Source organism: Babylonia areolata, chromosome 4 (assembly GCF_041734735.1).
Source record: "Babylonia areolata isolate BAREFJ2019XMU chromosome 4, ASM4173473v1, whole genome shotgun sequence".
In the NCBI taxonomy this organism is placed as follows: Eukaryota; Metazoa; Mollusca; class Gastropoda; order Neogastropoda; family Buccinidae; genus Babylonia; species Babylonia areolata.
The window spans coordinates 44,251,817-44,263,657 of record NC_134879.1 but is presented as its reverse complement, the minus strand read 5'-3'; the positions used below and the strand labels follow the sequence as shown (position 1 = coordinate 44,263,657).

Below are 11,841 nucleotides of genomic sequence, written 5' to 3'. Positions count from 1 at the left end.
AGTGATTATTACCGGAATCTCTCAAATACATCACGAACATGCATTATGCCACATTCACGTTGAGGAGGAAGAAAGATGGCGACGAAGTGAAGTCGGGCTGTATTGCATGGCGGCTGTTGTCCTCGTGCTTTTATTGAACATCAGTCAGGGGACGAATGTTGCTGTTATTCTCTCGACGTGCGGAAAACAACAACAACAACAAAACAAAACAAGAGAGGCAAGGCCTTAAAGACTCACTTGTGATACACTTTAAAAAAATCCAAGCTTTTTATGTATTAAGTATAATTTCAAAATGTAATGTTTAAGATGAGAAAGATCAGTTTAAAGCAAATTAACTCCCCTAGCATTACAGAGTAATTTCCCCTTTTTTTACTATCTGCACCAAAACGTTTGCAAAATAAATAAAACTTCCATGCTTAGCAAAAGAAGTTCCTGTTTGAACAAAAAATGATAATAATGACTGCTCTAGCAGTTGGGTCAGAATATCAGATCAAAGTGCCAAGTTTAGAGAATACAAAAAATATAAATATAACTGTAAATGCAGTTTGCATATAATTAGGCTTCATTCTTTATTTTTTTTGTGCCCATCCCAGAGGCGCAATATTGTTTTAAACAAGATGACTGGAAAGAACTGAAATTTTCCTATTTTTATGCCAAATTTGGTGTCAACTGACAAAGTAGTTGCAGAGAAAATGTCAATGTTAAAGTTTACCACGGACACACACACACACACACACACACACACAGACAACCGAACACCGGGTTAAAACATAGACTCATTTTGTTTACACAAGTGAGTCAACAAGCAAAAAGCAGCAACAACAAAAAAAATGTGACTCGGAGAACGTATATGTTTCGTGTCGATTGACTTCAAGTGATGGAGTGACCGATTTATATAACTTATCATTCAGTTACTGAGTGCTCACTGGGAAAGATTATGTCACCCTCGGTCTCCGAGGTAGAAACAGAAAAAAAAACTCTACTGTAAGGCTGAGTTGTCCTTTATACTTAGGCTGCCTTTAAAATCTGTCAACTGGGTATGGAAAGAAAGAGCACGACTGAGAGATAATGCGATGTGTGTGATAATGCGCCATTTTAAGGGTAAGTTTCCGGGACCACGCCTGCCTGTATCGACGTCTAGTCAACATTGGTAGGAAGCACCGCCATGAGGCGATACGTAATAATTATAAATGTGGCCAAAAATAAAAGATGGAAATTACCGCCCGCCCCCCCCCCCCCCCCCCCGCCCCCCCCCCAGCTTTAAATCACCAGGGTTTTTTTTTTTGGGGGGGGGGTTGTGTTTGTTTTTGGGGGGTTTTTTTTAGTATGACAGTGCCACATACATCGCACGACGATGATGAACGTGGCAAAAATAGAGACGACGAATAAACCCAGCTCTATTTCAGGAAGGAGAAGGGGAAAAAAGGGGGAAAAAAAAGAGAGAAAAGAACACAAAGGAAACACACACACAGGCAGTGACAAAGTCGAGGGGGGGGGGGGCGAGGGGGGGTGAGGGGGGCACCCCCACCCGGAAGGTGAATGACGAGTGTTTCAGTGCTGTGTTCAGTCAGCCCTACACTTAAAGAACCCACAAGGAGGATATCCGTCACTTGAAACAGACTCTCCTCACCGCACGTGCGTGCGTGCGTGCGTGCGTGTGTGTGTGTGTGTGTGTGAATCGGTGCATGGAGTTGAAGGGACCGGAATTGACTAGCGGATAGAAGGGGGGGTGGGTGATAGGGGGTGGGATGGGGGTTAGTGGGTCTGTTAATTGTACTGTCATCATCAATGGGGGGTGAGGGTTGGGGGAGGTGGTGTCAGACTCGAGTGGTCTGCACTCGCATCCCTTTCAGTACCACTTGTTTCGCCTTCCGCTTGTTCGGTGCAAGCGACTTTGAGGCTTCAGTATATAAAAAATTATGTCCAGAGTTTTAAAGGGCACGTGTGGTGTGATGTGGTGTGGTGTGGTGTGATGTGATATGATGTGATGTGGTGTGATGTGGTGTGGTGTGGTGTGATGTGGTGTGGTGTGGTGTGATGTGGTGTGGTGTGGTGTGATGTGATATGATGTGATGTGATGTGATGTGGTGTGGTGTGGTGTGATGTGATGTGATATGATGTGATGTGATGTGGTGTGGTGTGGTGTGATGTGATGTGGTGTGGTGTGATGTGATATGATGTGATGTGGTGTGATGTGGTGTGGTGTGGTGTGATGTGATATGATGTGATGTGATGTGGTGTGGTGTGATGTGGTGTGGTGTGGTGTGATATGATGTGATGTGGTGCACAGAACCCCGTGGGTTGTGTGCACGGATTTGTGTGTACCTTGAGAGTCAGACACACGTGCCGTGTGCGTGCGGGGATTGGGGGATGGGGGGAGGGGCTGTGGTGGGAGGGCGAACAAACACACGCAAACACACACACGCACACACACACACACACACGCACTCCACTCCCACACACACGCGCGCGCGCACGCACGCACGCACGCACACACACACACACACACACACACACACACACACACACACAAACAAACAAACAAACCGACACACACACTCTCTCTATTTCTCTCTCTGTCTCTCTCCCCTTCCCCCATTCCCTTACACACACACACACACACACACACACACACGCGCGCGCGCGCGCGCGCGCGCGTGAGAGAGACCGACAGAGACAACGGAAACGTGCGTTAACTTGGATTCACTCTCCGACGGCGGGGAATCGCAAAATCACGCATTCAACCATGATGGAAGTTGTGCATCAGTGGCGAACCAGGAACTCCAGCGAATGGGGGCGTGGATTCGTTGTCACCACTTCAGTGACTGTTTGTTTCATGCTAGTAGAGTTCAAATAGTCAAGTGTCGTCGGCGTAACTGAAGTGAGGGACGGGGAAAGAAGACTTCAGTTAGCGGGCAAGCTCTCCGAGATATATGGTTCAACTGGGTTTTTGTTTTACTGTTGCGACCACTAGGGTTATGTAACCACCGTTATAATCTGCGTGAAGTGAAAACTGTGAGCTGATCTGAGAGCGCGTTAAAACAAACACAACAACAACACACATCTATCTATCTATCGATCTATCTATCTATTATATTGGAGAGTGAGAGAGTATAATACTGAGCGATGATATTCAGTTGTGTTTATTCTGTCTGTATCCTTTTCTCTTTCTTTCTCTCTCTGTCTATCCGTCTGTCTGTCCGTCTGTCTGTCTCTTTCTTTTCTCTTTCTCCCTCTCTCTTGCATGTGCGTGTGAGTGACTCTGTGTGGGTGTGTGGGTGCGCGCGCGTGTGTGTATGTGTGAGTGTGTGTGTGTGTGTGTGAGTGTGTGTGTGTGTGTGTGTGTGTGTGAGAGAGAGAGAGAGAGAGAGAGAGAGAGGGAGAGGTGGGGCCGGAACGGGGGCTGTCACCAGCAGTAGTTCAAACATCGTCTTTCTTAGACTCTTTACAATTCTTGGTTCTGTTACATACATTATTTGGTGTGTTTTTTAAGTTGTATGTGAAAGACACAACCCCTCCCTAACCCCCCCCCCCCCACCCACCCCCTGCCCCCTAGCCCTCGTGCGTATTTGATATTCTGCTTCATTTTAATGGTAGATACGAGCTTAAGGTACCAGGGAGATTCGTCGCTCGGACTTTGTCGTGAATTTCAGTTTATCGTTTAGCACTTCTTTACGAATATACATACATACATACATACATACATACAATTAAGTGGGAGGCGAGAGACTATGAGGGAACAGATCGAATCCCACAATCTCCAGAATGTTCTCCCCCTCCACTAGAACTTGAGTGGTGGTCTGGACGCTAGTCTCTTGGATGAGACGATAAAACCGAAGCGCCGTGTGCAGCACGCACTTATCGCAAGGAAAGAAACCCACGGCAACAAAGGGCATAGTCCCTGGCAGAATTCTGAAGAAAAATTACTTGAATAGTGAAAACAGAATTGCACAAAGAAAAGAAAGAGAGAAAAAAAGAAAAAAATGGTGGCGCCGCGCTTTTTGGGGTAGAGAATAATGGCGCGGATTCCACACAAAGAAATCTGTTTTGAGATTAAGGTCTCACACACACACACACACACACACACATATATATATATAGAGAGAGAGAGAGAGAGAGAGAGAAACGCCGAGTGTCAGTTCAAAAAGCCTGTGCTGGATATTGGGTTCCCTTGCACACTTTACTAAAATATATTATATGGATCTGCACTAAGTTATAAGACATGAAATATATCTAAAGCAATAGAATAATTATGTCATCTATATCATTACTCCTTACTTTTATCTGTATTCATCCATAAGCAGAGTTTTATGTGGAAACCATTTGATATAATGATTATTGGGGGCAATATATCCTCAATATTAATTTTTCAATGGGTTTTTGTCTCTGGAAAGAAGATGGATTAGTACGGTCATCGTGTTTTCACGGTAATTTCACATCAGCATCATGCTTGTTATACCGAAGATGTCTGGGTGGTTGTTTTTTTTTTTAGATAACGGCATGTCTTAGTTAATGAGAGAGAGAGAAGAAGATACAGAGAGAGATACAGAGAGACAGAGAGAGAGGTACAGATATATATATATATATACAGAGATACAGATATACAGAGAGATAGAGAGAGACAGATACACACACACACACACACACACACACACACACACACACACACACACAGGGAGAGAGAGAGAGAGAGAAGGAATGGAAAATGAGGAAGATTCTGACGACGATGACAAGGACAATGAGAATTTTAAGGAGGGAAAGGGAAGAAGAGAGAGAGAGAGAGAGAGAGAGAGAGAGAGAAAGAAGAAGGAACAGAAAAATGTAGAAGATTCTGACGACGAATGATGACGACGATGACAAGGACAACGAGGACGTGAAGAAGGAGAGGGTGGAGGCGGGGAGGGGTGGGGTGGGGACGAGGAAGACGAGGAAGAAGGAGAGACTGATCTACATACAGCAAAGAAACAGACACAGACACAGCCCTCTTCACGCGGAAGAAGCTCTGTGGACGTGTCGTGAACCCGGACATTGGCAGCGCCACTACAAAGCGAACGAACGGTGAGAACTGGGAGCTGACTGACCATCATCATCACACAGAACAGAACAACGGGGAAAACTCAGGCCGACCAGGAAAAAAAAAAAAAAAAGATCACACAGCTCCCCCCCCCCTCCCCCCGCACCCCCCGCCCCCACCTCCGTGAAGTATACAGACTCAGTCCCTGTTTTCTCGAGTGACCGATGGTCAGCGGCAACCGGCACAGACACACCATCTATTCACGTCATCTTCTGGTCCCGCCCTCTGTCACGGACTTGATTTTTTAAGTCCGTGGCCCCAAACGTCCCTGTTGCAAAAGGGGGTCATGCCAGGTCTTTTCTTCGTTCTTCGTTCGCTCGATCGGTAAACGTCCTTCTCATGAGACGATAGCGTGCGTACTTTCGTACTTAACGAACGCCCTTGCCTGAACGCACGCACGCGCGCTTGCACGCGCACGCATGCACGTACACACGCACACTTAACACCCCCCTCCTTCCCCCCGGCCTTCCTCCAAGCTCCAGTCTATGTTTGTCTCTGTCTCATCTCTGTGTGTGTGTGTGTGTGTGTGTTAACGGCTAGTCAATCAAGAGAGAGAGAGAAAGAGGGGGGGAGGGGGAGGGGAGAAGAACCAATCACATGATTTATTTAACCCAACACCCGACGTCCCGGCCGCTCGTGCAACACAACCCACTTGTCCGTCCAGGAGGCAGCATAAGATCAAAGTCTGTACTGCCGTCCATTATGCAGCAGACATCCTCCACCCTCCCTCACCGACCTCATCACCTCACTACCCCCACCCCCCCACCCGACCAGGCCGCTACTAACGTTGCCACCCTATCCCCTCACCCTCCTCAGGGAACCGGGGTGGCAGGGTAGCGGAGGACAGGAGAGGGAGGGTGGGGAGGGGAGGGGGAAGGGACAGGGCGATGCTTGAGGGCGTTGTCTGCAGGACGTGTTCGTTCCTGTCGGCGGTTATCTATCGGAGAGCATCTAGAACCGTTACTTGCCCGTAGTAATGCAATAGTGATGTTTGTGGCTAACCTTGTCTTTCCTCTGGGGTTGTTGGTTGGTGTTACTGCACAGATGGTAAAAGAAGCGGTTTGTTTCAGCTTTGTGTGATGGCAGGGTTGTTGTTTGTGTGTGTGTGTGTGTTTTTTTGTTGTGTTTTTTTCCGGAAGGAAGAGAGTTGCTCGGCTTTGCTGTAGAGCTGATAATAAAGGGTGGTTCTCATTGGTCATAACAACTGGCAAAGGGTGGTTCATCTCACCGCACATCTGACATAGGGTTGTGGAAACATCCCAATGACTATGTTACTTTATATCCTCAATGCCATAAATGAGGTAAAAAGGATGAAATATTCTCAATTCTCGACAAAAGACGTGATGGCCCTGTGTGTGTGTATGGTGTGTCTGTGTCCAGGAGGAGGACAGGGCGGTACTGCAGTGGGTGCTGGACCAGCACGTGCCCACGTGCCAGCAGAACGCCCTGGGTCTCCAGCCCATCCACGCCGCCGCCCTGCACTGCAAGCCCGAGGCCGTGCTGCAGCTGTGCCGGGCCGGGGCCGACGCCAACACGGCGACGGACGGGGACGTGACGCCGAGCCTGCAGCAGCTGGTGTCCTTCCACACTGACGACCCGTACATCATGGGCGTGGCGGGGTCCACGCCCTTGCACCTGGCGCTGTACTGCCGCCAGGTCATCCACCAGCCGCTCCTCGCCGCCTTCATCGCCTGCGGCGCCGACATCGCGCGCCTCAACTGCCGCGGCTCCACCCCTATCTCCGTGCTCTTCGACTGGCAGAGCTTCCACCACTGTGGCGGCGGCTCGCCGAGTCAGAGCAGGGGCAGCGAGCTGGTGTGGCGGCAGGTACTGCGGGCGTTCGTCGGCAAGCTGGGGCTGCTGACGTTGACTCTCGGGGCGCGGCAGGCGGTGAGCCCGGACCGCTGGGCCACGGTGACCCGCATGCTGCAGGAGGACGGGGTGAACATGGACTTTGTGCCCTCGCTGCAGACCTTCTGCTGGCTGCGGGTCAGGGCCACGCTTGGCGGGTGCCGCTTCCAGGAGAAGGTGAACTCGCTGCCCGTGCCCGGCAAAGTGAAACACTTCTTGAGCGTCTTATAGATAATGTTTCTGTGCCCGGCATAGTTGAAATACTTCTTAAGCGTCTTATAGATAATGTTCCTGTGCCCGGCATAGTTGAAATACTTCTTAAGCGTCTTATAGATAACGTTCCTGTGCCCGGCATAGTTGAAATACTTCTTAAGCGTCTTATAGACAATGTTTCTGTGCCCGGCAAAGTGAAACACTTCTTGAACGTCTTATACATAATATTCCTGTGTCCGGCAAAGTTGAAATACTTCTTGAGCGTCTTATAGATAATGTTCCTGTGCCCGGCATGGTTGAAATACTTCTTGAGCGTCTTATAGATAATGTTCCTGTGCCCGGCATGGTTGAAATACTTCTTAAGCGTCTTATAGATAATGTTCCTGTGTCAGGCAAAGTTGAAATACTTCTTAAGCCTCTTATAGATAATGTTCCTGAGCCCGGCAAAGTTAAAACACTTTTGACCATCTTACTAGTTCCTGTTCCCAGTAAAGTTGAAATTTCCCATCACTTCTTAGCCGTCTTATTACTTACTTCCCGTGCCCAGAAAAGTGGAATGCTTTTTAACTGTAGTCCCCTGTACTCCATGAAGTAACTGATCCCCAGAAAAGTCCAACACATTTTAACAAAGGACCCTGTGCAGCCAGCATAGTAAAAGACTTTTATAAGTCCCTAAACGTGAACGCTTGCCCGCCATACAGCTCCCAGTGCGGACCAGCAAAGTGAAACACTTGTCAACAACAGGTGCCTATGCTCCGCTGTGAAACGCTTCTTGTCCGTCTTGTAAAATCTTTGTACCCAGCATAGTGAAACACTTCTCAACAACAGGTGCCTGTGCCCTGTGAAACGCTTCTTATCCGTGTCATGAAGAAGAGGGGGAAAAAATCCCTGTGCTCAGCACGGTGAAACACGTTTAACTCTCTCCATACGAACGGCGAAAGAGACGACGTTAACAGCGTTTCACCCCAGTTACCATCATCAAAATATTTGCAAGCGGAAGGCTCTTATACTGAAGAGGTGAATGTTGACAAAGAATACCACAATTCTGACGACGGAAGCTAAAGGTTGGGTCATTCAGACACCCACTGGACATCCGAGGGGTCTGTGTAGAGGAGAAGAGAGGACTGGCCGTACTGAGTGAGTTAAACTTTCTTCTGGCGACTAGTACCTGGCGAGGTGAACTTTTCGTTATCCGTTCTGGACTTGAGCTTTGGTTGGTCAAGGACACAGTGAAGTTTTTTTTGGTCAGGACAGTACGATGTTCACTGATGTCTTTCCCCGTTTCCGTACTATACACCAGCAGGAAGTTGACCGGTCGTCGGAACTTGCTGCTTCAGTACTGCACCACCTGACGTCACGTGATGTGACCTTAAGCCTCTGCTTGACTGTCTGACTGACATGCCACCAGAGGTCTTCATATGATGACCTGTCTGGTGGTGTGGTTGTTGACCACATTGCACGAAACGTGGAGTGCATGAGAAAGGTGTTTGACTGTTACCAGCCATCGTCCCTCTTTTTTTTCTTTTTTTTCTCTCTTAAAGCACATGACAGGCTTCGATTTGGCTTCAGAGTCTAAAGAGTGACAACAGAATCTACTAGAGCACCGGTTTCAGAATCTAAAGCCATCTATGATCTACGCACAGTGAGACAAGCTCCGACTCTGGAGCGGCAAAAACCGTTTTCAGTTCTCTGACACGAATGTGTTTGCTGTTTGAATGGAGATTTACTTCATCAGCTGGAGTTATGATATACCAGTCATGTTTTCAGAGAAGGGAAAGTCGATTCAGATTGCATTAACTCTCTCTCTCTCTCTCTCTCTCTCTCTCTCTCTCTCTCTCTCTCTCTCTCTCTGCCTGCCTCTCTCTCTCTCATTCTTTCTGTCTCTGTACATATGTATGTACACGTGCGTGCACACGCGCGCGTTTGTATGTGGGTGGCCTGTACGCATGCACGGCAACCTCCATGCGAAAAGGCATGCAGAATGTCTTGAATGCACGCAGCTGCTTGCTTGCTTGCTTTGCCTGAGCACAGCATGCATATAATGATATGCTACTCGCACACAACTGTGCGCGTCCAATATGAAGGGATACGCCAAGCACGTGCAGTTGGGAACAACATCCAGACTATTCAGACGTTAAACTAAGTACACCATTGTTACTATCGTGATGCTTGCCCCGTTGCTCTAGCTTTTGCGTGTGTGTGAGAGAGAGAGAGACCTGACGGTGCATAATAGGTCGTCACCATACCTGCCATTCCTTTTCGGAAATAACGGGGGTGATGAGGGATACGATTGGGAGGTGGTGTACAGTTGTCTCTGCCCGGATTAGAGTCTAACGAAAGGTATGAGACCGTTGTAATAATTTCATTTACATGCGCGCAAGTAAGTGCACGCAAGTGAGCGCGCACACACACACACACACACACACACACACACACACACACACACACACACACACACCTGCTAGTGTTTTGCTTGGGTGATTATGGATGCTTTTATTAGGACAACGCTCTAAAGAACAAATCTGTTTCGTCTCCCTACTTTGGAAAGCCAGTCCTAGAGTGGGTAGCATGAGCGAACTTTGCAGCACAAAGTTTGCATATCGTGAAGAATGTTCCTAACTCTAAGTTAAATTCCATATTATATACCTAGGAACATTCTTAACTCTAGGCAAACTTAGCGCCACAAAGATCGCCTTATGTAGCCCGGCCATGGTCAGTTTTATCTTCTGCATGGTCTACAGGAGCCAGCTGCATTGCTTGGTTCTAACTTTTTGACAGTTACACGTGACTAAATGCCTACGTTGACCGAACTACGCCATTGGTCAGTTCCATACTACACACAGTTAGTAGCGGGTTACGACCATACTAGGCTCTTCCGTCCGAGCAATGCAACTGGGTCCTCGACACTACCACCACCATCATCAACGAAGACAGAAAAAGAGAAGTCATAAAGGAGAAACATTTGAAGGCCTTTTCTTTCTTTCTTTTTTGCAGAGAAGTCATAAAGGAGAAATATTTGAAGGCCTTTTTTTCTTTCTTTTTTTTACAGAGAAGTCATAAAGTAGAAATATTTGAAGGCCGCTTTTTTTTCTTTCTTTTTCACAGAGAAGTCATAAAGGAGAAATATTTGAAGGCCGTTTTTTTTTTATTTCTTTTTCACAGAGAAGTCATAAAGGAGAAACATTTGAAGGCCTTTCTTAGTTTTTAAAGATTTTTTTTTTTTTTTTTTTTTTTTTGGTGGGATTTTTTGTTGTTGTCATTTTCTCACATCGTTGTCTTGCTTCTTTTTTTCTTTTTTCTTCTCCTTTTTTTGTGAACTCCGCTCCTTAAAAGGGACCCAGTTTCACGTGCGGTTTGTACGTTTTCTTGTGTCGATATATAGACCTTCTTTTGGGCTTGTGACACCGGGCGAAAACGCGACTCGTTATAATTAATCTTTATTGTCACTGTGGCCTGTTGTCTCATCTGTGCCGTACTCTGTCTCTGTCAACCCCTCGAATGGGGCTTTTGTAACTGAGAAAAAATTTTCTTCTGTCATGCTTTCTGTCTCTGTCTCTCTCTTACCCCGCCCCTCCTCTCTCTCTCACACACACGCACACACACACACACACACACACACACACACACACACACACACACACACACACACACACACACACACACACACACACCGTCTCCAATCTGGTTAGTAGCAGGGGCACTGGAACATTAAATCCCTAAGTGGGAGAGGAAATTCTCAGCGTATCGACGTCCATGGTCCTCTGTTAAAACGAGTGCTGAGGAATCGTCCCAGTGGAAAACGCGCCTTTTCAGTGTCACCGTTGCTCACTTTCGCTGTAACGGCCATCATCATCGATCAAATTTCATGCCCCATACATCTCCGATTACACCTTCTTCCTCACTCCACCCCACTTACCAATACCTGTGTACGCCTTTCCCCGGTCCTACCTCCTCCTCCCTCTCCTCTCCAGAACTCAAGTGAGCATGTAGAGTCCTTTCTGACTTCGTTAGTGACGGTTGAAGTGACGGGTGGGACGTCTCGCATCATCAGCTGACTGAGCTCTAGCTTCCTTTTTCCGTGCACTGGGGGTGTAAGGCACTATAATTACGTACTGGCTCGTCCAGTTCAGTGGACAAGGAATTAGCTGTTTCAGAATCAGATCTTTCAGTTCATTTGGTAAGAGCACAAGGCTTGCTGGGATCATTTTGAAAACGAATACGTGCTGTAAGCACTCAGGATCAAATTAGGTCTGTACATGAAAACACTCTTTATTTCTTCTCCGTTCGTGGGTTGCGACTCCTAATATTCACTCGTACGTTCACTCGTAAACACGAGTGGGATTTTACGTGAAAGACCGCTTTAAACACTACCTTGTAGGCACACATATTCCGTTTTCGGTGGGGGTGCATGCCGTGTATGTCCTTGTTTCCATAACCCACCGAACGCTGACATGGACTTGAGTGTTTGATCATTTGCATGCGTATACACAGGAAGGGGGTTCAGACACTAACGGGTCTGCACATCTGTTGACCAGGGAGATCTGAAGAAGAAAAAATCCCATCCTTTACCCACCAGGCGTCGTGACCGGAATTAGAATAACACTTTTAATCATGGCTACAGAAGTTTCAGTCGGTTGCTGCAGTCTGTGATAGACATGAACTTGTTCCCCAAGGATTAGATTAGGAGTCTCAAATAAACATAA

The 11,841-nt window shown here is 47.3% G+C and overlaps 1 protein-coding gene across 1 annotated transcript in view; it reads left to right on the top strand.

Annotated features, from left to right (window-relative positions):
* LOC143281702 (uncharacterized) overlaps positions 1–8,056 on the top strand; it is a 98,654-nt gene extending 90,598 nt beyond the window's left edge. The window contains exon 2 of the mRNA XM_076586958.1: positions 6,455–8,056. Coding sequence (XP_076443073.1) covers positions 6,455–7,156 — 702 coding nt within the window. The 3' untranslated portion in view covers positions 7,157–8,056. The remainder of the gene's footprint in view (positions 1–6,454) is intronic.
* The last annotated feature ends 3,785 nt before the right edge of the window (positions 8,057–11,841 follow it).